Genomic DNA, 20,877 nt, shown 5'->3' with positions numbered 1-20,877 from the left:
TGAGAGCGGGAAAGGCCCCCTCTGCCTCCTGCCCCACCCCGCCCACGGGCAGCACACACCTTGGACTCGTAGGGCTCCTCGGCCGGCTCAGCGTAGCCCTGGCTGATGAGGATGCCCCGCACGCTGACCGTGTCCTGCAGCCCTGAGGGGAGGTAGGCGTCCACGTGCAGGACGCTGTGCACCATGGAGAAGACCTTCACCAGGAGGGTGCGGCCGCCGACCAGAGAGGAGAAGCGCTGGCTGGCCCCGCTGCTCCAGCGCTCGCCACACACCAGGCACCTCGCTGATGGCCGCATCTTGCAGATCTTGAACTCCAGGGCCTGCAGGGCAGGGGGCAGGGCCAGACACTCAGCCCAGACGCTACCCAAAGTAGACCTGGGCGGGGTCTGCACCAGGAACCATCACAGACCCTACTGGAAGCACGGCAGGGTGACCGAGGACGCCACAGCTAAAACCACATGGTCTCGTCAGTCGATGACAAAAAAGCTTAGAATGCCTTTTACAAAGTACAGGTGGAAAAGCATTATAAACTTCACGAAGTTTGAAACCCTCCATGTACTTTAACTTGCTCCAGAAGCACTATCAGCAAAAACATCTACAGCAACATATCTCAGGGAAAAAGCAGAAACCAGACTTGGGGAGCACAACAAAATGAGGGCCTTCCTACTCTGGGTCTTGGCCCATCTGCAAGCTGAGGGGCGAGCCCTGACCTCCAAGACCCCTCCAGCTTCACACGCTCAGGCCACCGCAATGTGTCCCCCTCACCTGAAAGGGCAGCTCAAGGAACTGGCAGGGCATCTCCATGAGGACGCCCAGCGCCACGCGCGCTCTGTTCCCGTAGTCCACGAAGAACACCTAGAGGAGGCCGGGTGTGCGTCAGTGCAGGCCCGGCCAGGAGCCCAGACGCGGCCGCCCCAGCCAAGCCCACTCCTCGGGACTCCCAGGACAGGGCGAGTCCTCAGGCCACTGAGGGAAGGGGCTTTCCGACTGCACCACTTCTCTAATTGTAACTATTTTATATTTAGTTTCCACGAGAAAAGACAAAAATCTTTCTGTCAACTGCTTTGAGTCTGCCTCATTTCCGTTTGCAAGATTTACTACAGAAAAACATACCTCGGCAGAATTTCCAGAAACATAGAGGACCTGGGCTCTGAAGTAGCTTTCTTTATCACTGTCGGCGAAGGGAGCCAGGCAGACCTGGTCGGGGTGGGGGTGGACAGGCAGGGGCACCAGCGTGAGGCGGTTTATCTCGGCAGCCAGACTCTTCAGAAACTCCCAGTTCTTCTCATCGGTCCTGTACCCCCAGAAGTGTCCCACTTCAACCACCTAGAGGGGAGGAGGAGGAAACAAACCCTGGAGAGGATCTCCGTCCAGAGGGACAGGCGCGCCTGCTGCAGGCCTGGCGTGCCCCCCTGCCGACCACCGCAGGTCACAAGCTATATTCCCTGGTCCCTAAGGTTCTCCAGGCTTTGAGTCGGTGCTTATGAGGAAACGGGGGCTCCGGTCAAGTGAGGTGAGGGAGTGTGACGCGCACCAGCACTGCAGGCCCTGGGGCCACACGAGGTCAGGGCTGTCCCATCCGACCAGCCCCCAGGACCCGCCGAGCCCACAGAGCCCCCCCAGAGCGTGGGGCGGAGTGCGGACGGCCTCGCCCGCTGCCGCCACCACACAGCCCAGGCTGCACTGCTGCGGCCCTCCAGGCGGCGGGAGGCCAGGCTGCTAGGCGGAGTCTCCCAGGGAAGGGGACCACGCATTTGCTAGGAAGCCTGCGGCATTTTAACTGAAATTTTATTTTGAAGAAGTAAAAACTACACTCCAACGAACGCTGCTGCCAATGCCAGCTCTGCTGATACAACTGAATTACAGGCAAACAGCGCCACGCCAGTGACGTCCTACCTGTGCCTGTTGCTAAACTGGTGTTTTTCGGCATTTCAAATGTACTACCATTTTGAAAATTAAACTTTGATTCTAGGATGAACACTTGTGTTTTTTGTTCTGTTACAGCCACGTTTGAATTTGCGAGTGAAAGTGACTCGAGCTCACCCAGACGGACTCCTGGTGGCCTTTAGCGATGCCCTTGATGACGCTGGTGTGCACCGTGAGGGCCCCTCACCGGGAGGCTTCTCCACTGTGAGACACAGGACACACGGTCCACGGCTGGTCGAATGTGAGGATGCGAGGAGCCATGGACAGAGGGCCGACCCTAAGCAACCTGAGGACTAAGCCCTCGCTGCCACGGGTGCGGCGTGGGTGACTAAAGTACACGGGCCGTCTGCGGCTGCACCTCCACGCCCACTGCCCCGTGCGCTCGACGGGGCGGCTCTAAACAGAGACGACAGAAGAGCTCCAACGCCCGGGTCGCACCGCTCTCACCTCTGTGACTTCCACTGTTAGGAGCAGGTCTGTGATGGTCCGCGATTGGTCCACCATGTTAAAGGAGACTTGCACGGGATCAACTGTCTTCTTCTGGAAGTCCACGTTCACCCTGTTAGACACCACTTATCTTAAAAGGCACAGAGGTGTCACAAAGAACACGCGTGTGCTTACGTACGTGAGGCGACTGCTCGCACTAGTGCAACAGAGGTGTCACAAAGAAGGCGTGTGCTTACGTACGTGAGGCGACTGCTCGCACTAGTGCAACAGAGGTGTCACAAAGAACACGCGTGTGCTTACGTACGTGAGGCGACTGCTCGCACTAGTGCAACAGAGGTGTCACAAAGAACACGCGTGTGCTTACGTACGTGAGGCGACTGCTCGCACTAGTGCAACAGAGGTGTCACAAAGAACACGCGTGTGCTTACGTACGTGAGGCGACTGCTCGCACTAGTGCAACAGAGGTGTCACAAAGAACACGCGTGTGCTTACGTACGTGAGGCGACTGCTCGCACTAGTGCAACAGAGGTGTCACAAAGAACACGCGTGTGCTTACGTACGTGAGGCGACTGCTCGCACTAGTGCAACAGAGGTGTCACAAAGAACACGCGTGTGCTTACGTACGTGAGGCGACTGCTCGCACTAGTGCAACAGAGGTGTCACAAAGAACACGCGTGTGCTTACGTACGTGAGGCGACTGCTCGCACTAGTGCAACAGAGGTGTCACAAAGAACACGCGTGTGCTTACGTACGTGAGGCGACTGCTCGCACTAGTGCAACAGAGGTGTCACAAAGAACACGCGTGTGCTTACGTACGTGAGGCGACTGCTCGCACTAGTGCAACAGAGGTGTCACAAAGAACACGCGTGTGCTTACGTACGTGAGGCGACTGCTCGCACTAGTGCAACAGAGGTGTCACAAAGAACACGCGTGTGCTTACGTACGTGAGGCGACTGCTCGCACTAGTGCAACAGAGGTGTCACAAAGAACACGCGTGTGCTTACGTACGTGAGGCGACTGCTCGCACTAGTGCAACAGAGGTGTCACAAAGAACACGCGTGTGCTTACGTACGTGAGGCGACTGCTCGCACTAGTGCAACAGAGGTGTCACAAAGAACACGCGTGTGCTTACGTACGTGAGGCGACTGCTCGCACTAGTGCAACAGAGGTGTCACAAAGAACACGCGTGTGCTTACGTACGTGAGGCGACTGCTCGCACTAGTGCAACAGAGGTGTCACAAAGAACACGCGTGTGCTTACGTACGTGAGGCGACTGCTCGCACTAGTGCAACAGAGGTGTCACAAAGAACACGCGTGTGCTTACGTACGTGAGGCGACTGCTCGCACTAGTGCAACAGAGGTGTCACAAAGAACACGCGTGTGCTCACGTATGTGAGGCGACTGCTCGCACTAGTCCACGGCTACTACAGGAAAGGAGGTTTAATGAGACACAGCCAGTGACGACGAACTGCACCTCATCTCCCACGAGAGACTCTGCCGGTGTCCTGCGCTGCCCTGGGGCAGGGGGTGCACCCCACAGTCACACACCACCCTCTACAAACACATGCTAATGCTCAAGATTGTCACGGAATTCTGCTTTCAAGGATATAAATTCTAAATCTGGGAACTGCAAGGTCTCCTGACTTGTGGGTTCAGAGGTGAGTAACCCTGACCTTTAGAAAACCATAAGAATCCACGGCTGCGTCATGTCACTAAGAAGTCCACGCCTAGGTCATGAAGTCATGTCATTAGAAAACACATACGTGGTTTCTAAAAAATCCAGTTATCATTCATCCCTTAAAGCAGCAACACAGCCAATGCTAAAATGTGAGGAGATACAACTCAAGTTTGAGAAAAGGTTTCCTTTTTTCCCTAGTAATTTTATTCTTCCATGAAGAGGAAGGATGATGAGAGACCCTGACCCGCCTCTCTGCCCTGTCCGCAGACCCGTCTGTTAAGTAAGGTGCCCAGGCAGCCAGGCAGCGGGACGGGTGTGCTGCACATGGCCCCAGACTCAGCACACCCAGCTGCCACCCTCAGAGTCAGGTCATCCCACACCAGCCACACTCGTGGCCATACTTCCCTTCCTCCCCACTCCTCGACTTCGGGTTGGGTGCCTCGGGGGCTTACAAGATGACTGAGAGGAAAGACACAGGACTGCAGCTCTGCGGGCACAACCGAAAGTGCTCCCACCGGGGACGCCGAGGGCATTCAGGTCGGCCCAAGGTGCGCAGAGCCGCCAACCGCACGGCAGCGCCCCGGGCCGGGCGGAACCCCTGCGCTGCCTGCCAGGAGCTCCCAAGGGCGCCGCCACTCCGTGCCGGGTCAGCTCCGCTGAGGACAAGGAAGACCCTCTTGTGCTTGAGAAAAGGAGCGACGGGAAGGAGGAAGAAAGGCGGCTGGCACCAGGCTCGGTCCCCTCGACTCAACTGAAAATGACACAGCGACTCCGCCCACTCCCCGGCAGCCTTGACCACAGGTGCCGCAGCTACCACACAGACGCAAACGCTGAGGTTCAGAGAGGTCGAGTGACCGTGCGAGCGCACACGGCAGCCCAGGCCAGTGCGAGTGTGTGACCTTCAGCACGGCTAAGCAGCTGCTCAAAAGTGGCATTTGAGAATGTGTAGGCAGCAGGACAGAGTCGTGCCCACCCGCCTCCTGAGCCTACCTCGTGTTCCGGAGCTTGGACACGGCCCCTCCTTGCACCTTCGCTTCAATCTCCTCTGCAGAGTGAACACTGAGTTCAAGGGACACTTTGAGCTGAGACATCTTGATGGCCATGTACACGGCAGGGAGCGTTTTAAACCTCTCTGTTGGATTGCGTGAAAACTCCACAAAGGCTCTGCTCCACAAATACAGATAAAAAATAAGCTTATGAGGCGTCTGAAACAGAGTTAAGTGTATATTAATTTCTCTCAAGTTCAGATAAAAGATTTTCAGCTACACATCTCCTCAAAACTACCTAGTAACTAACTTCTCATCACAGGGTTAATCAAGAAGATGTATTCAAGAGGAAACTACTCACTTAAGAGCAATAAAAATTACAATGACATACCATTAAATTAAAAGCCAGTATCGTCCTCACGTATCATGCAGTATAATGTGAAATAAAGACCGACTTCAAGTGGAATGTCCAGCTAAGAAATCTTAATTGTCATTATTGGAACAAAGTGATAGGTCTGGGTTTTGCTAGTTTATTGTAGAATAAAATGCAGAGAGAGAAAAGCACACAGCTGAGCAGCTCAGCGATCTTTCTGGCCCCCCTCAAACACCCGGTTTATCACAGTGACGCTGAGGCACGGCCTCCACCGCCCCGCTCCGCAGGGTCCTGCCAGCCCACCCCTCCCAAGGGGTAAGAATCAAACACGCAGTGTGGGTGCCCGCCAGGCACTCCCTGGTATAAACGGGAAAACCCTCTCGTTCACATTTGCTGGTGAATGAATGTCAAAACTGCCCAGGTCAAACATCACACTCAGAAACAGACTCGTGACCCTCCAGCTGCTGTCCCGGAGAGCGCGAGCCTGGGGGAGCCGGAGCCCTGAGCTGGTAAGAGCGGCCGGCTCCACTGTCCTTCCACCCCTAGTCCCCCTCCCAACTCCACTGTCCCGCCTCAGCTCCCTTTCCGCCCCCTCCACTGACCCCCACCTGCCTGGGGCTCCCTTCACGCACATCCATTCCGGTCCCACCAGCTGTCTCTAGAAGGCGCCCAGGTCTCTCCTTAGAGATCATTTCTTTCGAAGACTCTAGATCACCATGATTCTCCTCTTCCCTGAGTGTTCCCAACTCAAGAGGTGGAACAAGCCGAGCCCACGACATCCCTCCCCTGCCTCCCAGCCTCCTCCCATTCCCTATCCCCGTTGGCTCCTCGCTCTTTGTCCCCCAGGTTCTAAATGACTGAAGCAAAGTCTCCTGGGGGTACTTCTGGCGGCTGGCCCACATGTGAAATCTCAGCCAGACACACCCCAGTGCAGTGCACCCCCCGAGCGTCAGCCCATACCCCTCACACTACTGAACACCCTGGGTGTCAGACCCGGAACCACACAGCTCGGCTCCTTTAGGAGAAACTCGGCTGAGAGCAGACACACAGCTACATGAACCGCAGCTGCGCTTCGAGAGCTGTCCACAGCGGCCCTCTGACGTGTGGGCCCATTCTCCCACACACCCAGTTTCAAGAACCGGCCCCTGCAAAAGTGAAAACCTCACGGCTCTTTCGCAGCCGCAGTGGATTACAAAAGTGCACCACTTACTTTGCACCATCGAACACGATGGACTTGACTTGGCCACACTGTCTGAAGAGAGACTGCAGCTGCTGGTGGTAGAGAAATCCGTAGGGAGGGATATGCTTCAGCTGTAAAACACGGCAGGCGTTAGCAGGGGCAGACCCGGAGCCCCCGCGAGTCACCGTGTTCACAGAGCAGAGCGCGCCGTCTCTAACCAGAGAGGTGGACCCCACAGCAGGGCACAGAAGGACTAACGACCGCTGTGGGTAATAACTAAGCTTTAATAACACACATCGGACAAAGGCTAATTCTTCCACACTGTTCAGTCGCTCAGTCGTGCCCGACTCTCTGTGACCCCACAGACTACAGCACAGTGGGCTTTCCTGTCCTTCACACCATCTCCCGGAGCTTGCTCAAACTCATGTCCATCAAGTAGGTGATGCCATCCAACCATCTCGTCCTCTGTTATCCCCTTCTCCTCCTGACTTCAGTCTTTGCCAGCATCAGGGTCTTTTCTAAGAAGTCAGTTCTTTGCATCAGGAGGCCAAAGTATCAGAGCTTCAGTTTCATCATCAATCCTTCTAATGAATATTCAGGGCTGATTTCCTTCAGGATTGACTGGTTTGATCTCCTTGTAGTCCAGGGACTCTCAAGAGTCTTCTCCAACACCAGAGTTCAAAAGCATCAATCCTTTGATGCTCAGCCTTCTTTATGGTCCAACTCTCACATCCATACATGACTACTGGGAAAAACCAGAGCTTTGACTAGACAGACCTTTGTTGGTAAAGTAACGTGTCTGTTTTTTAATATGCTGTCTAGGTTGCTCATAGCTTTTCTTCCAAGGAGCAAGCGTCTTTGAATTTCATGGCTGCAATCACCACCTGCAGTGATTTTGGAGCCCCCAAAAATGAAGTCTCTCACTGTTTCCATTGTTTCCCCATCTATTTGCCATGAACTTCGTTTTCTGAATGCTGGGTTTTAAGCCAGCTTTTTCACTCTCCTCTTTCACTTTTCATCAAGAGGCTCGTTAGTTCCTCTTCAACCTCTGCCATAAGGGTGGTGTCATCTGCATATCTGAGGTTATTGATATTTCTCCTGGCAATCTTGATTTCAGCTTGTGATTCTACAGCCCAACGTTTCTCATGATGTACTCTGTATATAAGTTAAATAAGCAGGGTGACAATATACAGCCTTGACGTACTCCTTTCCCAATTGGGAACCAGTCTGCTGTTCCATGTCCAGTTCTAACTGTTGCTTCTTGACCTGCATACAGACTTCTCAAGAGGCAGGTAGGTCTGGTATTCTCATTAAGAATTTTCCAGTTTGTTGTGATCCACACAGTCAAAGGCTTTAGCATAGTCTATGAAGCAGATGTTTTTTCTGGAATTCTCTTGCTTTTTCTGTGATCCAAAGGATGTTGGCAATCTTGATCTCTGGTTCCTCTGCCTTTTCTAAATCCAGCTTGTACATCTGGAAGTTCTCAGTTCACATACTGTTGAAGCCTAGCTTGGAGAATTTTGAGCATAATCTTGCTAGCATGTGAAACGAGTGCAATTGTGCAGTAGTTTAAACATTCTTTGGCATTGCCCTTAATTTGGGATTGGAATGAAAACTGATTCTTCCCTGTTAAAATAGTCCAAAAGTCCAATACACAAAAGACTTCATTTCACCTTAAAATAACAGAGTAGCCTATATATCTTTATCAAACATGGTATGTCTACACAGGCAGTGGTGGGAATGCAGACACCCCTGAGAGGCGGGAGTGGGTCCTCACCCTGCAGGCAACACCCAACCAGGAGGCCCTGGGCAACCCCTCCTTCCCTCTCCCCACTCCACCCCCTCCCCACTCCCACCCTGCCCACTCTGCCCTCTCCCCATACCCACCCTGCCCACTCCGCCCCTCCCCACTCCGCCCCCTCCCCACACCCACCCTGCCCACTCCGCCCCTCCCCACTCCGCCCCCTCCCCACACCCACCCTGCCCTCCCCACAGGGCCATCTGGGTTCTGAGCTCTGACTCTGGTATGAAACCCGGAGCCACTGCCCCATGCCCAGCACAGCTCCACAAGAGGCAGCAGGTCGTGAACAGCAAGGGCTGTGGATTCGGGTCTGAGTTCAAGTCCTGCCTTGTTCAGTCTCTTTCGGCAAGTCACAGAGCCACCCTCGGACCCCCCAGCCACGTCATGAATTAAGGGCGATGACCAATCTCTCACTCGAAGGGTGAAATGCAAAGAAAAATGAGTAAAAAGCAGCTAGCAAAGGCGCCCTCAGAGGACAGTCCATACTAGCACGAGCTCAGCTGTTACAAAGCACACGGGAGGGAATTCTGGCCCGCAGAGCGCATGGTGAACAGGCAAGCACAGTCCCACATCCAAGGACGTGCGCCGAGCGTGCTTCGTCCACCATGGCCATCAGGAAGAGCAGAGGCCCAGCCAGGCTTCCCCACCGCGAGGCAGAGCTGACAAGCACCTCCGCGGGACAAAGCGCGGTGCTCCTCCAAGACCCCCCCACCCCCACCCCAGTGTGAACTCTGCTTCTTCACTAGCAGAGCACAGCCCCAGTGGGGGAGGAGAGGCCGCAGTGCTGTGGGCTCGCCACCGCCGGGAGCCTCGCCAGGTCTCCGCACCCCTTTAGCAGATGCAGGCTGAGGTCGCAGCACGAGCCCACGAAAGCCCGACTCCCAGAGGCCGACCCTGAAGTCACCCTGGGCTCAGGTTTGATTAGACACAGAGTCCACCAGCGTTGATAGGTGGTGAGCGCTGTGACTGACCATGAGATTCGCCCAGAGCTCATGTTATTTAAACACTAATTTTCAGGCCGCACTTCTAGTTCAGATTCTGTGGCACAGGGCCTCAAGTCTGAATTTCAAAATAAACAAACACTCTCTAGGTGATTCTGTTACGTGTGAATGGGGATCAGAGTTTAAATCGCAGTACAAAGTTGCCAACCAAATAACCCTTTACACTTTGCGTAAAATGAAGTTATTAACCACCTGCTCTTAAATTTATGGAGAAGTATGTTAAATCCTTCAGAACGAGATGGGGCAGGCAAGGTTAGCCTTGACTACTTCACTCCACAAGGCCTTCTTTCTTCAGGCCAGGTCTGTGAGACAGGAACCAGTGGAGGCATGTGAAAAGGTCAGACAAGCCATGAAATTCACTTTAGGGGAAAAAAATCCACTAAGCATTTATACAAACAGAGACAAAGGGGAAATAAAATGTTCCGTACTGGCCACACTGGAATGATGCCTGCCTGAAAACCGAGCGCCCAGTCTCCCCCAGGGAAGGCCACTGTCTCCCCACCTACCACGATGGTCGTCTTTGGGTCTTTGCCTGCCAGCTCCCTCGTGGCTATCTCTTCATCAGGCTGCCCGAAAGTAAAGTAATTTGGATAAAAAGCACCTGCCAACACAACCTGGGAGACAGATGTATTTTCATGAAGTAACAGCATGATTCTATCACATTGTCTCATTAATACAGTAATCTCATCCCAGAATGACATCCATAATATAAAAGATGAGTTAATATTTTTTAAAAACCTGGACCTTTAATCAACCAACCAGAAAGTCACAATTCTGGTTACTTCCCTGTAACAGAAACACATTCTACAAGATCATTGCTCCAAAGAGCCTGACTATTTCTCAGAATGAGGTTTAGGGACTTCCCTGGCAGTCCAGTAGTTAAGACTCCACTCTCCCAATCCAGGGTACACAGGTTCAATCACTGCTTGGGGAACTAAGATCCCACAAGCCACACCGTGCAGCTAGGAAAAAGAATGAGGTTTAGAAAACAGTGGCGAGTTGAACAAGGACACAAATGACTGCACACACAGGGCCCTGGGGGCTAGCCAGCATTTTCTACCTTCTCCTCAACATACTTCCTTCCATGGGTCAGGCCTTCTCCAAAATGTTCAGGTAAAGTTACAACTGGGGCACATAGACTCAGGGCAGCAGGCCTGCCTTCAATGCTCACTTCTAAAAAGCACTCTGCAAAGAGCCGCTTCGTCAGTTAAAAACATGCCATTTGAAACCAACACCCAAGGAAGACTGTCCCAACCTTAAAGTAATTTGACATTGGTTTCCCAGCAGCCTCCAGGTTACAGGATCCCAACTCTGTGTGCGTCAGCCAACAGGTGGACGCAGGACAAGCCCGCCTCCGCCTCTGAGCCTGAGTCAGAAGCACTGGCTGCCTCTCCAGGACACACTTCCCTCCACACACGCCTACAAGGCTCCATCCAACAAGGGAGTCTGATCACGGCCTCCAAAGTTGAAAAAACTTTCTGATGTAGGGTAAAAGCAACGTAATATTAACAGCAATTTTACTTTCTTAAAAGCCAAAATAAAAGGATCTCTCTGGAAGCAGTAAAGACAGCAGCCTTTAGAAACACGCCTCCAGAGATCAGAACTGGGTCTGGATCACCAACTCAGTGACATAGAAACCTGAACGCAAGGGTGGAGTGTTTCCTGTTCTCCAGCACAGCGTGAGCGCTGTGTGTCTAAGATCTCCTGTGAGGCACAACTTGTACCAGAGAAAGGGAGCAAGCACTCTCACAACCGAGCCCAGAGGAGCAGAAGGAACCAGGAAGGACGTCCGGGTGCCCCACGTACCTGCAGGATGAATCTCTGCTTGTACTTGTACTCCTGGTCTAGGACAGGCCGCCGGGAATCAACATACATGTTGAACTGTGAGACCCTAGTCTTCAGTTCTTCATATAACTCGGCCACCTAAGAACACAGCGACAGTGTCTCCAGATGACCACGCCACCCAGGGTAGTGGGAGCACCAGAAAAGCAGTCCACACTGGGAAATACTGCTACGCCTGTGGGTGAAACCCTGCAGCTACCGAGAGCCATGATACTAGAGGCTGATTAAGAAAGGATGGAAAAGACACACAATACAGTGCGACAGACAACAGGACACAAAGCTGCACACGCTTCACAACCCCAGCTCATAACACTCACAGGAAGCACTGCAAACGCACACACAGGCGCCAGCGGCCGAGCGGGCCTCCGCGGCCACCGCCCTGCCTCAGGCCCTCGGAACACTCCCAGGGCCTCCTGCCAGGAGCACACACTGCTGCTCTGTGATTAAAAACAACGGCTACACAGTGACCCTCAACAAAACACCTCTTTAGTTTAAATAGAATCGTCTCACGTAAAATTATTTTATCACACTTCAAATGGATACACACAAGAATACACAAATCCAAACACCTATGAACGCATCATAAATTAACTTACCACAAAATTATCTCCCAGGAAGCAACAGTTAGCACTGGACATGGAACAACAGACTGGTTCCAAATAGGAAAAGGAGTATATCAAGGCTGTATATTATCACTGCTTACTCAACTTCTATGCAGAGTACATCATGAGAAACGCTGGACAGGAAGAAACACAAGCTGGAATCAAGATTGCCGGGAGAAATGTCAATAACCTCAGATATGCAGATGACACCACCCTTATGGCAGAAAGTGAAGAGGAACTAAAAAGCCTCTTGATGAAGGTGAAGGTGGAGAGTGAAAAAGTGACCTTAAAGCTCAACATTCAGAAAACGAAGATCATGGCATCCGGTCCCATCACTTTATGGGAAATAGATGGGGAAACAGTGGAAACAGTGTCAGACTTTATTTTTGGGGGCTCCAAAATCAATGCATATGGTAACTGCAGCCACGAAATTAAAAGATGCTTACTCCTTGGAAGGAAAGTTATGACCAACCTAGGTAGCATACTCAAAAGCAGAGACATTACTTTGCCAACAAAGGTCCGTCTAGTCAAGGCTATGGTTTTTCCTGTGCTCATGTATGGATGTTAGAGTTGGACTGTGAAGAAGGCTGAGCGCCGAAGAATTGATGCTTTTGAACTGTGGTGTTGGAGAAGACTCTTGAGAGTCCCTTGGACTGCAAGGAGATCCGAGCAGTCCATTCTGAAGGAGATCAGCCCTGGGATTCCTTTGGAGGGAATGATGCTGAAGCTGAAACTCCAGTACTTTGGCCACCTCATGCGAAGAGGTGACTCATTGGAAAAGACTCGGATGCTGGGAGGGATTGGGGGCAGGAGGAGAAGGGGATGACAGAGGATGAGATGGCTGGATGGCATCACTGACTCGATGGACGTGAGTCTGAGTGAACTCCGGGAGTTGGTGATGGACAGGGAGGCCTGGCGTGCTGCGATTCATAGGGTCGCGAAGAGTCGAACACGACTGAGCGACTGAACTGAACTGAACTGAAAGAAAAAACTATACAAGCCACAGCTGTAAAGGTAACTGGAAAAAGACTACAAAAAAGAACGGTGAGGACGGAAACTCTTAGAAGTCCTGACCTATGAGGAGAGGAGGCGAGCCTGGGGACACAGGAAGGGCCCAGCCTGGCCACTTCCACACTCACTACTGAAATACCCAGAAGGCTGCAGGAAATACAGCTTGTCTAATTAAAAACCAATTTAAAATTATGCAAGTCACCTTTTCTGACCAAATGCAATAAAAATCAAAATATTAACAACAAAACAAGATACCTAAAGATATTTCTACCCAGAAACTCAAACACTCTTCTAAAAGACCCTGAATCAAGGAGAAAGCCAACAGTGAAAGTAAGCCTCAGACAGGGATAGCCGTGAGCTCCCTATAGCGGGGAGGGAACGTGCATCCCCACATGGGATGTCAAAGACCAACGGACCCAAACTGCTCACAAGAAAACTCGCAGCTTTAACTACTTTTAATTAGAAAGACTGAAAGTCCATCCCACTCCAATATTCTTGCCTGGGAAACCCCGTGGACAGAGGAGCCTGGCAGGCTATAGTCCATGGGATCTCAAAAGAGTCAGACATGAGTTAAAAAGACTGAAAGTGATAACAAGTTAAATTCTCACCTCAGTAACTAAAAGTAAACCAGAGAAAAACTAAATTAATGGAAAAAAGCCAAAGTCAATCCACTGAAATCTTTTACCTTTCCTCTCCCACAAAACACGTGCACAGTAAAACTGTCAAATCAAACCAGGAGTCAGTTCTCTGAAAATACAATAAAACAGACACAGCATCTTGCAAACCGGTGCAGTAAAGGCCTTGAGTCAGCAGGCCCGGCTGTCCACGTCCTGGACATTCCAGAGGAAGGTCTGGCTCCGGGCAGGTCAGCTCTGGGTCCCTGGCATACTGGCCCTAAGAGCGTCTTTGTTCAGCTGAGGCCTTGGTTCAGCACGAACGCAACAAGCAGTTCATGGAGCAGTGCGACATCGTGGGGGCGGGGGGCAAGGGGCCTGGGCCACAGGGTATCCATGTGACCTTCAGAGGAGCTGAAAACCAAGCAAGTGAGGTCAACCAGGTGCACACCCCAGACCACGTAACCAGCCCTCAACACAAGCCTGCAGGCCAAGGCCAGCGAGCCCCCCCGGCCTGCGGTCTCCTGCAGGCTGTGAGCACCCGTGCTGCCCAGAGGCCCTGCCGCGAGACCCCGACTGCGGGCCGACGCTGATCTCTCCTGGTCCCTCCCCACCCGCCTTGCACCTTTGCTGGAAGTCATCTGTGTCCTTTCACGATAACAAACCGTAACTGTGACCGCAACACATCGAGTCTACTTCCGCTGGACACAGGATGCACTTCCTGGAAGGCTCACTGCTACCCACGGGTCGCGAAGAGTCCCCCACGACTGAGCAACTAAGCACAGCACTGTACAGCACCCTGGGCACTGCCGGTACTTGATAAACGTCACCTTTACTTGCGTTCAAAGAATATACAACTTACCTCTCTAATTCTCTTGATCTGAATGTAATTTAACCGCCCCCAGTCAAGTTCATCCTTTAAATACACAAAAGCATAATATTTGATGTTAATGTAATAAACCAGAACTGATACATCTACGATAATACGTACATCTCACGAGGAAGAATAGAAACCGACAGGAAAAACACTGGCTGGCTCTTTGTTCAGTCACACAGTCGTGTCCGACTCCTTGCAACCCCAAGGACTGCATCACCCCAGGCCTCCCGTCCCTCACCAACTCCTGCACTATGCTCAAACCCATGTCCATCGAGTCGGTGATGCCGTCCAACCATCTCGTCCTCTGCCGTCCCCTCCTCCTTCTGCCTTCAATCTTTCCCAGCATCAGGGTCTTTTTCAATGAGTCAGCTCTTTGCATCAGGTGCCAAAAGTATTGGAGTTTCATCTTTAGCATCAGTCCTTCCAATGAATATTCAGAACTGACCTCCTTTAGAATGGACTGCTTGGACTGCCATGCTGTCCAAGGGACTCTCAAGAGCCTTCTCCAACAGCACAGTTCAAAAGCATCGATTCTTTAGTGCTCAGCTTTTTCTGTGGTCCAACTCTCACATCCATACATGACCACTGGAAAAACCACAGCTTTGATAATACAGATCTTTCTTGGTTATGTCTCTGCTTTTTAATATGCTATCTAGGTTGGTCATAGCTTTTCTTCCAAGCAGCAAGTGACTTTTAATTTCATGGCTGCAGTCACCATCTGCAGTGATTTTGGAGCCCAAGAAAATTAAGTCTGTCACTGTTTCCATTGTTTCCCCATCTGTTTGCCATGAAGTGATGGGACCAGATGCCCTGATCTTCATTTTTTGAATGTTAAGCTTTAAGCCAGCTTTTTCACTCTCCTCTTTCACCTTCATCAAGAGGTTCTTTAGTTCTTCTTCGTTTTCTGCTATGAGGGTGGTGTTATCTGCATATTTGAGGTTATTGATATTTCTCCGGCAATCTTAATTCCAGCTTGTGATTCATCCCACCTGGCATTTCTCATGATGTACTCTGCATGTAAGTTAAATAAGCAGGGTGACAATATACAGCCTTGACGTACTCCATTCCTGATTTGGAGCCAGTCCAGGTTCCATGTCCAGTTCTAACTGTTGCTTCTTGATCTGCATTCAGATTTCTCAGGAGGTAACCAAGGTGCTCTGGTATTCTCATCTCTTTAAGAATTTTCCAGTTTGTCGTGATCTACACTGTCAAAGGCTTTAGTGTAGTCAATGAAACAGATGATTTTCTGAAATTCTCTTGCTTTTTCTATGATCCAACAGATGTTGGCAATTTGATCTCTGGTTCCTCTGCCTTGTCTAAATACAGCTTGTGCATCTGGAAGTTCTCAGTTCGTGTACTGTTGAAGCCTAGCTTGGAGAATTTTGAGCATTACTTTACTAGCGTGTGAGATGAGTGCAATTGTGCGATAATTTGAACATTCTTTGGCATTGCCTTTCTTTGGGATTGGAATGAAAACTGCCCTTTTCCAGTCCTGTGTCCACCGCCAAGTTTTCCAAATTTGTTGACATATCGAGTGCTGCACTTTCACAGCATCATCTTTTAGGATTTGAAATAGCTCAGCTAGAATTCCATCACCTCCACTAGCTTTGTTCATAGTGATGCTTCCTAAGGTCCACTTGACTTCGCATTCCAGGATGGCTGACTCTAGGTGAGTGATCACAGCATCGTGGTTATCTGGATCATTAAGATCTTTTTTGTACAGTTCTTCTGTATATTCTTGCCACTTCTTCTCAATCTCTTTTGCTCCTGTTAGGTCCATACTGTTTCTGTACTTTATTGTGCCCACCTTTGCAGGTCAGGAACCGACAGTTAGAACTGGACATGGAACAACAGACTGGTTCCAAATAGGAAAAGGAGCACGTCAAGGCTGTATATTGTCACCCTGCTTATTTAACTTATATGCAGAGTACATCATGAGAAATGCTGGACTGGAAGAAACACAAGCTGGAATCAAGATTTCCGGGAGAAATGTCAATAACCTCAGATATGCAGATGACACCACCCTTATGGCAGAAAGTGAAAAGGAACTAAAAAGTTTCTTGATGAAAGTGAAAGTGGAGAGTGAAAAAAGTGGGCTTAAAGCTCAACATTCAGAAAACGAAGATCATGGCATCTGGTCCCATCACTTCATGGCAAATGATGGGGAAACAGTGGAAACAGTGTCAGACTTGACTTTTTTGGGCTCCAAAATCACTGCAGATGGTGACTGCAGCCATGAAATTAAAAGACGCCTACTCCTTGGAAGGAAAGTTATGACCAACCTAGATAGCATATTCAAAAGCAGAGACATTACTTTGCCAACAAAGGTCCGTCTAGTCAAGGCTATGGTTTTTCCTGTGCTCATGTATGGATGTTAGAGTTGGACTGTGAAGAAGGCTGAGTGCCGAAGAATTGATGGTTTTGAACTGTGGTGTCGGAGAAGACTCTTGAGAGTCCCTTGGACTGCAAGGAGATCCGAGCAGTCCATTCTGAAGGAGATCAGCCCTGGGATTCCTTTGGGGAGAATGATGCTGAAGCTGAAACTCCAGTACTTTGGCCACCTCATGCAAAGAGCTGACTCATTGGAAAAGACTCTGATGCTGGGAGGGATTGGGGGCAGGAGGAGAAGGGGACGGCAGAGGATGAGATGGTTGGATGGCATCACTGACTCGATGGACGTGAGTCTGAGTGAACTCCGGGAGTTGGTGATGGACAGGGAGGCCTGGGGTGCTGCGATTCACGGGGTCGCAAAGAGTCGGACATGACTGAGCGACTGAACTGAACTCAACTTTCATGAAAAGTTCCCTTGGTATCTCTAATTTTTTTGAAGAGATCTCTAGTCTTTCCCATTCTATTGTTTTCCTCTATTTCTTTGCACTGATCACTTAGGAAAGCTTTCTTATCTCTCCTTGCTATTCTTTGGAACTCTGCATTCAGAAGGACTTATCTTTTGTTTTGTCCTTCGCCTTTCGCTTCTCCTCTGCCCTCAGCTATTTCTAAGGCATCCTCAGACAACCATTTTGCCTTTTTGCATTTATTCTTTTTGGGCTGACTGTCTACACAATGGCTTTCATGAGTAACTCAGACAGTTGCTCTAAGGATGCATCTGGGCATGGCAAATTTACACACACATACCTACCAGCAATCTTTTGAACACGCTCAGTTTAGAAGGAGAACAAAACCTGCCTGTGCCCACCCCAAACAACGATGGCTAAAGGCTGGTTTTTCCAAGCCGACTATGGAGCACATGGCTGAAGCAGCAGACGGAAAGCCCCGAGCCCCTCCGCTCTTGAGCGGCAGCCCAGGCGTGGCCCCCAGGCCTGCGGTCCCGGCAGTTGCCGGGGCTCCTGACACTGAAGGGTCCCCGGTCTCGGAGGCGGGCGGCGGGCAGCACGGCCGCACACAGGCCGCCACCTCCAGGAGCCGGCGCTGCCGGGTCGCACGGGCGATGAGGCTGAGCGCGGGGGCCCAGGCAACTCCCGCGGCGCCAGCAGTCACAGCAGAGAGACTCGGGGAACGGCCACTGACCTTCGGGTGCCGCAGCTCCCCTCTCTGTCTGCAGGTCTGCCACGCCTGCAAAGAAACCATCAGGGTCAAAACTCTTTCCTGACCACAGACAATTTACAGATTTGTTCTTTCTTTCTGAAAATTATCAAAGTTAACATACAGTTCTACTATACACTAAAATTATTCTTTTAAGTGGGTGAATTAGGATTTTCAGTTGGGAGATTTTTTTCCAGTCAACTTCAAAGACTCAGACTCCCATCCTGACATACTTCTCCCAACAGTTTCTTTAGTCTCAGGGGTCGGTAACACTAAAAATCCTCCTAACGAAGACAGGCACAGGGCGTGAAAGTGTCCTGACACCCGCGGTCGCTGCTTTCGGAGCTGGACTTACTCTAAAGGCTTCAACAAGTGCGATGCAGTCGCTCCTGCTGCTGCCAGAGAAATTCACCTTGTTCCTAAAAACAGACAACAAAGGGCGTCACCTGCTCCCTGTAAAACACGGCAGCTTAGAAGTACGAGAGGAAAATACCTGTATCCATCAAGATGCTGCCTGAAAGGCATCGCAAAAAAATTCTTCAAGGAAAGAGATGCCGCTATCAAGAGAATAAACAAAGACAACGTGAGATGCTCAGAAGGGCCTCGCCTTGCGCCCTCCGTCACCGCCTGGCCGCTGCACACGCACCGATGATGAGACACTCGTCCAGACACCCGAACACGTGTCCGAGGACTATGAGTTTGCCGAGCTGCTGACTGACAGGAAGCTGGGCTAGAACCCTTCCTAGGAAGGTCAGCTCACCATCGTGGGGGTTGTCGTCTTCTTTCCGCCCGCTCACCGCAAGCGCTCCCACCTTCATGAAACAAAGCAGGGCCGTCAGCAAGCGCGGCTTTGCCCACGCCCTTCTTCCCTCAGGCAGGGAGTTTAAGACAGGGACCAGCTGTGGATGAGCAAGGTTCCACAGGGCCTCTGAGTCAGCTTACTAAAGACTGAGACTAACGGTTTTTTTGAAGCCGAGAACGCCATTTCATTATTTCCACGTAACTCACAGGCTAACGAACGTGGCAGGCCCAATCCCAAATATCCAGCTGCCGCATCATTCACAGCCAGATGGAGCAGCCCCCACGCGGAGAAAGATGTCCTCAACTGGATGGAGCGTGTTTTACAGACACCCAAGCAAGTACAAGAGGCACCCCAAGGCCAAGGGCCGGAGGCACACGCGCACAGCTGGCAGACGGGGGCGCCTGGCCAGGCTGCCCACCGCAGGGGCAGAGCCGGAGCCCACCACAGGGGCAAGGCCTCCAGCACCAGGAAGGAGAAGGCTGGTGGGGGCGAGGAGCAGGACTCGAGGGCAGGGGAGAGGGCTCCTGCGGCCGGAGCTGGGGAACAGGGCCGCACTGCGCCCAGCGGCCCTGCCAGGGCTTCTCAGCCTCACCAGCAAACAGCAAGCCCGGTGGGGGTGGGTGACGGGTGGCGAGAGCGCAGGAGCGGCTAACAAAGCTGGTCTGAACTACTATATAAATCTGGAACCAACCGTTAGTCATGAACGCCTAGCCAAGCAAGCACTGTTTACAACCATCAAAATACCTTAAAGATATCCACATCATGAAACCTATAAAATTCACCCAAAAAATCTTAGCTTTTCCCATCACGAACAAGTATGGGAGGGTCCTACCTCCTTGAGCAGAAGGATGGTGCGTTCAATGTCGCTCAGACTAGGTGGAGAAAGGGCCGTGGCCAGCAGAGCCCTGGGCTCACCCATGTCAAGTAACTTCACCTTCAATATCGTGCTTCCTAACGGACAACGCTGAAAAGAAGAGAACTTGAGTTTAGAAACAGAAAAATCAGTAAATCAACTCACCTACTCACATGACTAGTACTCCAGAGGAAGCAGTGCAAGAGAAGAGGTAAAGAGAATTAAGAAAGGAAAACAGAAAGAGGCAGAGGGCTGGGCGGAGGAGAGAGAGAGACTGGGGATGGAGAGATGCGGGAGAGGAGGAGCGGGAGACAGACGGAAGACGGATGATGGAGGGGGTCAGAGAGCGAGGAGGGGAGGGCAGGGGCAGCAGCGACGGCACGGATGGAAGGCACAGACGGAAGGCACGCACGGGGCAGCTGGGCACAGCGCTCCTCGGGCCATCCGCTGGCACGGCGCGACTCCCTCAGGGGCCTGGGGCCCAGGCGATGAAGCCAGTGCTGGCATTCAAGACGACCCTGGTCACAAGTGATGTTTCCAGGGTCAAAATTATATGACACTCAAAATATACTCCTCAGACTGTTGGGTAAAACTGCCCATAAAAACCAACTATGAGGATGACCAAAGTTCGTTACCAACATCTCAGGGATGACGTGGTTGGGGATGGAGTTGTCCCAGAAATCCTTGTGCACGAGTCTGTAACAGTATCCTTTAGACACCCGTCCAGCGCGGCCTTCAAAGGGGGAACATTCAAATGCTGGCATTAGTTACTTTAACATAAGCATAAAGACATTTTTCAGAATAACCATTAAGTACTAAGGAAAACTCTGTTATCTTCTACCAAATCAGGTCAGTAAAAACTTCAGAATAGGTCAGTGTTAGAAGCAACCTTATACACAGAAATTAAGTGCTAACTTGTACTCAGTACAGTATCAAATGCACATTTCCAAAGACTACCACATTGGCCCCAGAATGCAACGGCAATCAGAACATTATAAACACCACACCTCTCCTCCAAACACATAGTTTACACTGATAATCGAGCTGGCGAGAGAAGCCACGCTTCCCCCAGCGGATGGGCTGGCTGTGCCCTGTCCCCACACCTGTGCGGAAGCGTCCGCCCTTCATGACGACTTCACATGACCTGAGTGTGCAGAGCTCAGAAGCAGGCCTGGCCCATGGAAACTGGCCGATCAATGGCTCTTCTCTTGCGATGGTATCGCTTGCACAATGAAAACTGCTTTATCCAAAAACAGGATAAAATCTGAGAGCGCGGAAGGCGGGGAGGGGGCTTCTTCATGAATACTTGCTTTTAAAAAGTGGGGGCAGCCAGGGAGGTGC

At 51.3% G+C, this 20,877-nt stretch overlaps 1 protein-coding gene across 2 annotated transcripts in view; it reads right to left on the bottom strand.

The window, feature by feature from the left end:
- The window catches only part of TDRD9 (tudor domain containing 9), a 111,744-nt gene that overhangs the window by 35,205 nt on the left and 55,662 nt on the right, over positions 1-20,877 (bottom strand). For both annotated transcript variants that reach the window (XM_070775833.1, XM_070775834.1), the window contains exons 14-28: positions 20,172-20,269; positions 19,516-19,647; positions 18,528-18,693; positions 18,375-18,438; positions 18,237-18,300; positions 17,867-17,911; positions 14,324-14,377; positions 11,199-11,315; positions 9,899-10,006; positions 6,621-6,721; positions 5,042-5,215; positions 2,374-2,485; positions 1,114-1,326; positions 766-855; positions 60-320 (exon numbers count right to left, since the gene is read on the bottom strand). In XM_070775833.1, coding sequence (XP_070631934.1) covers positions 60-320; positions 766-855; positions 1,114-1,326; positions 2,374-2,485; positions 5,042-5,215; positions 6,621-6,721; positions 9,899-10,006; positions 11,199-11,315; positions 14,324-14,377; positions 17,867-17,911; positions 18,237-18,300; positions 18,375-18,438; positions 18,528-18,693; positions 19,516-19,647; positions 20,172-20,269 — 1,799 coding nt within the window. The remainder of the gene's footprint in view (positions 1-59; positions 321-765; positions 856-1,113; positions 1,327-2,373; positions 2,486-5,041; positions 5,216-6,620; positions 6,722-9,898; positions 10,007-11,198; positions 11,316-14,323; positions 14,378-17,866; positions 17,912-18,236; positions 18,301-18,374; positions 18,439-18,527; positions 18,694-19,515; positions 19,648-20,171; positions 20,270-20,877) is intronic.

This window comes from Bos indicus, chromosome 21, assembly GCF_029378745.1.
Source record: "Bos indicus isolate NIAB-ARS_2022 breed Sahiwal x Tharparkar chromosome 21, NIAB-ARS_B.indTharparkar_mat_pri_1.0, whole genome shotgun sequence".
In the NCBI taxonomy this organism is placed as follows: domain Eukaryota; kingdom Metazoa; phylum Chordata; class Mammalia; order Artiodactyla; family Bovidae; genus Bos; species Bos indicus.
The sequence above is the reverse complement of the archived record's forward strand: the minus strand, read 5'-3'. Positions and strand labels throughout refer to the sequence as shown.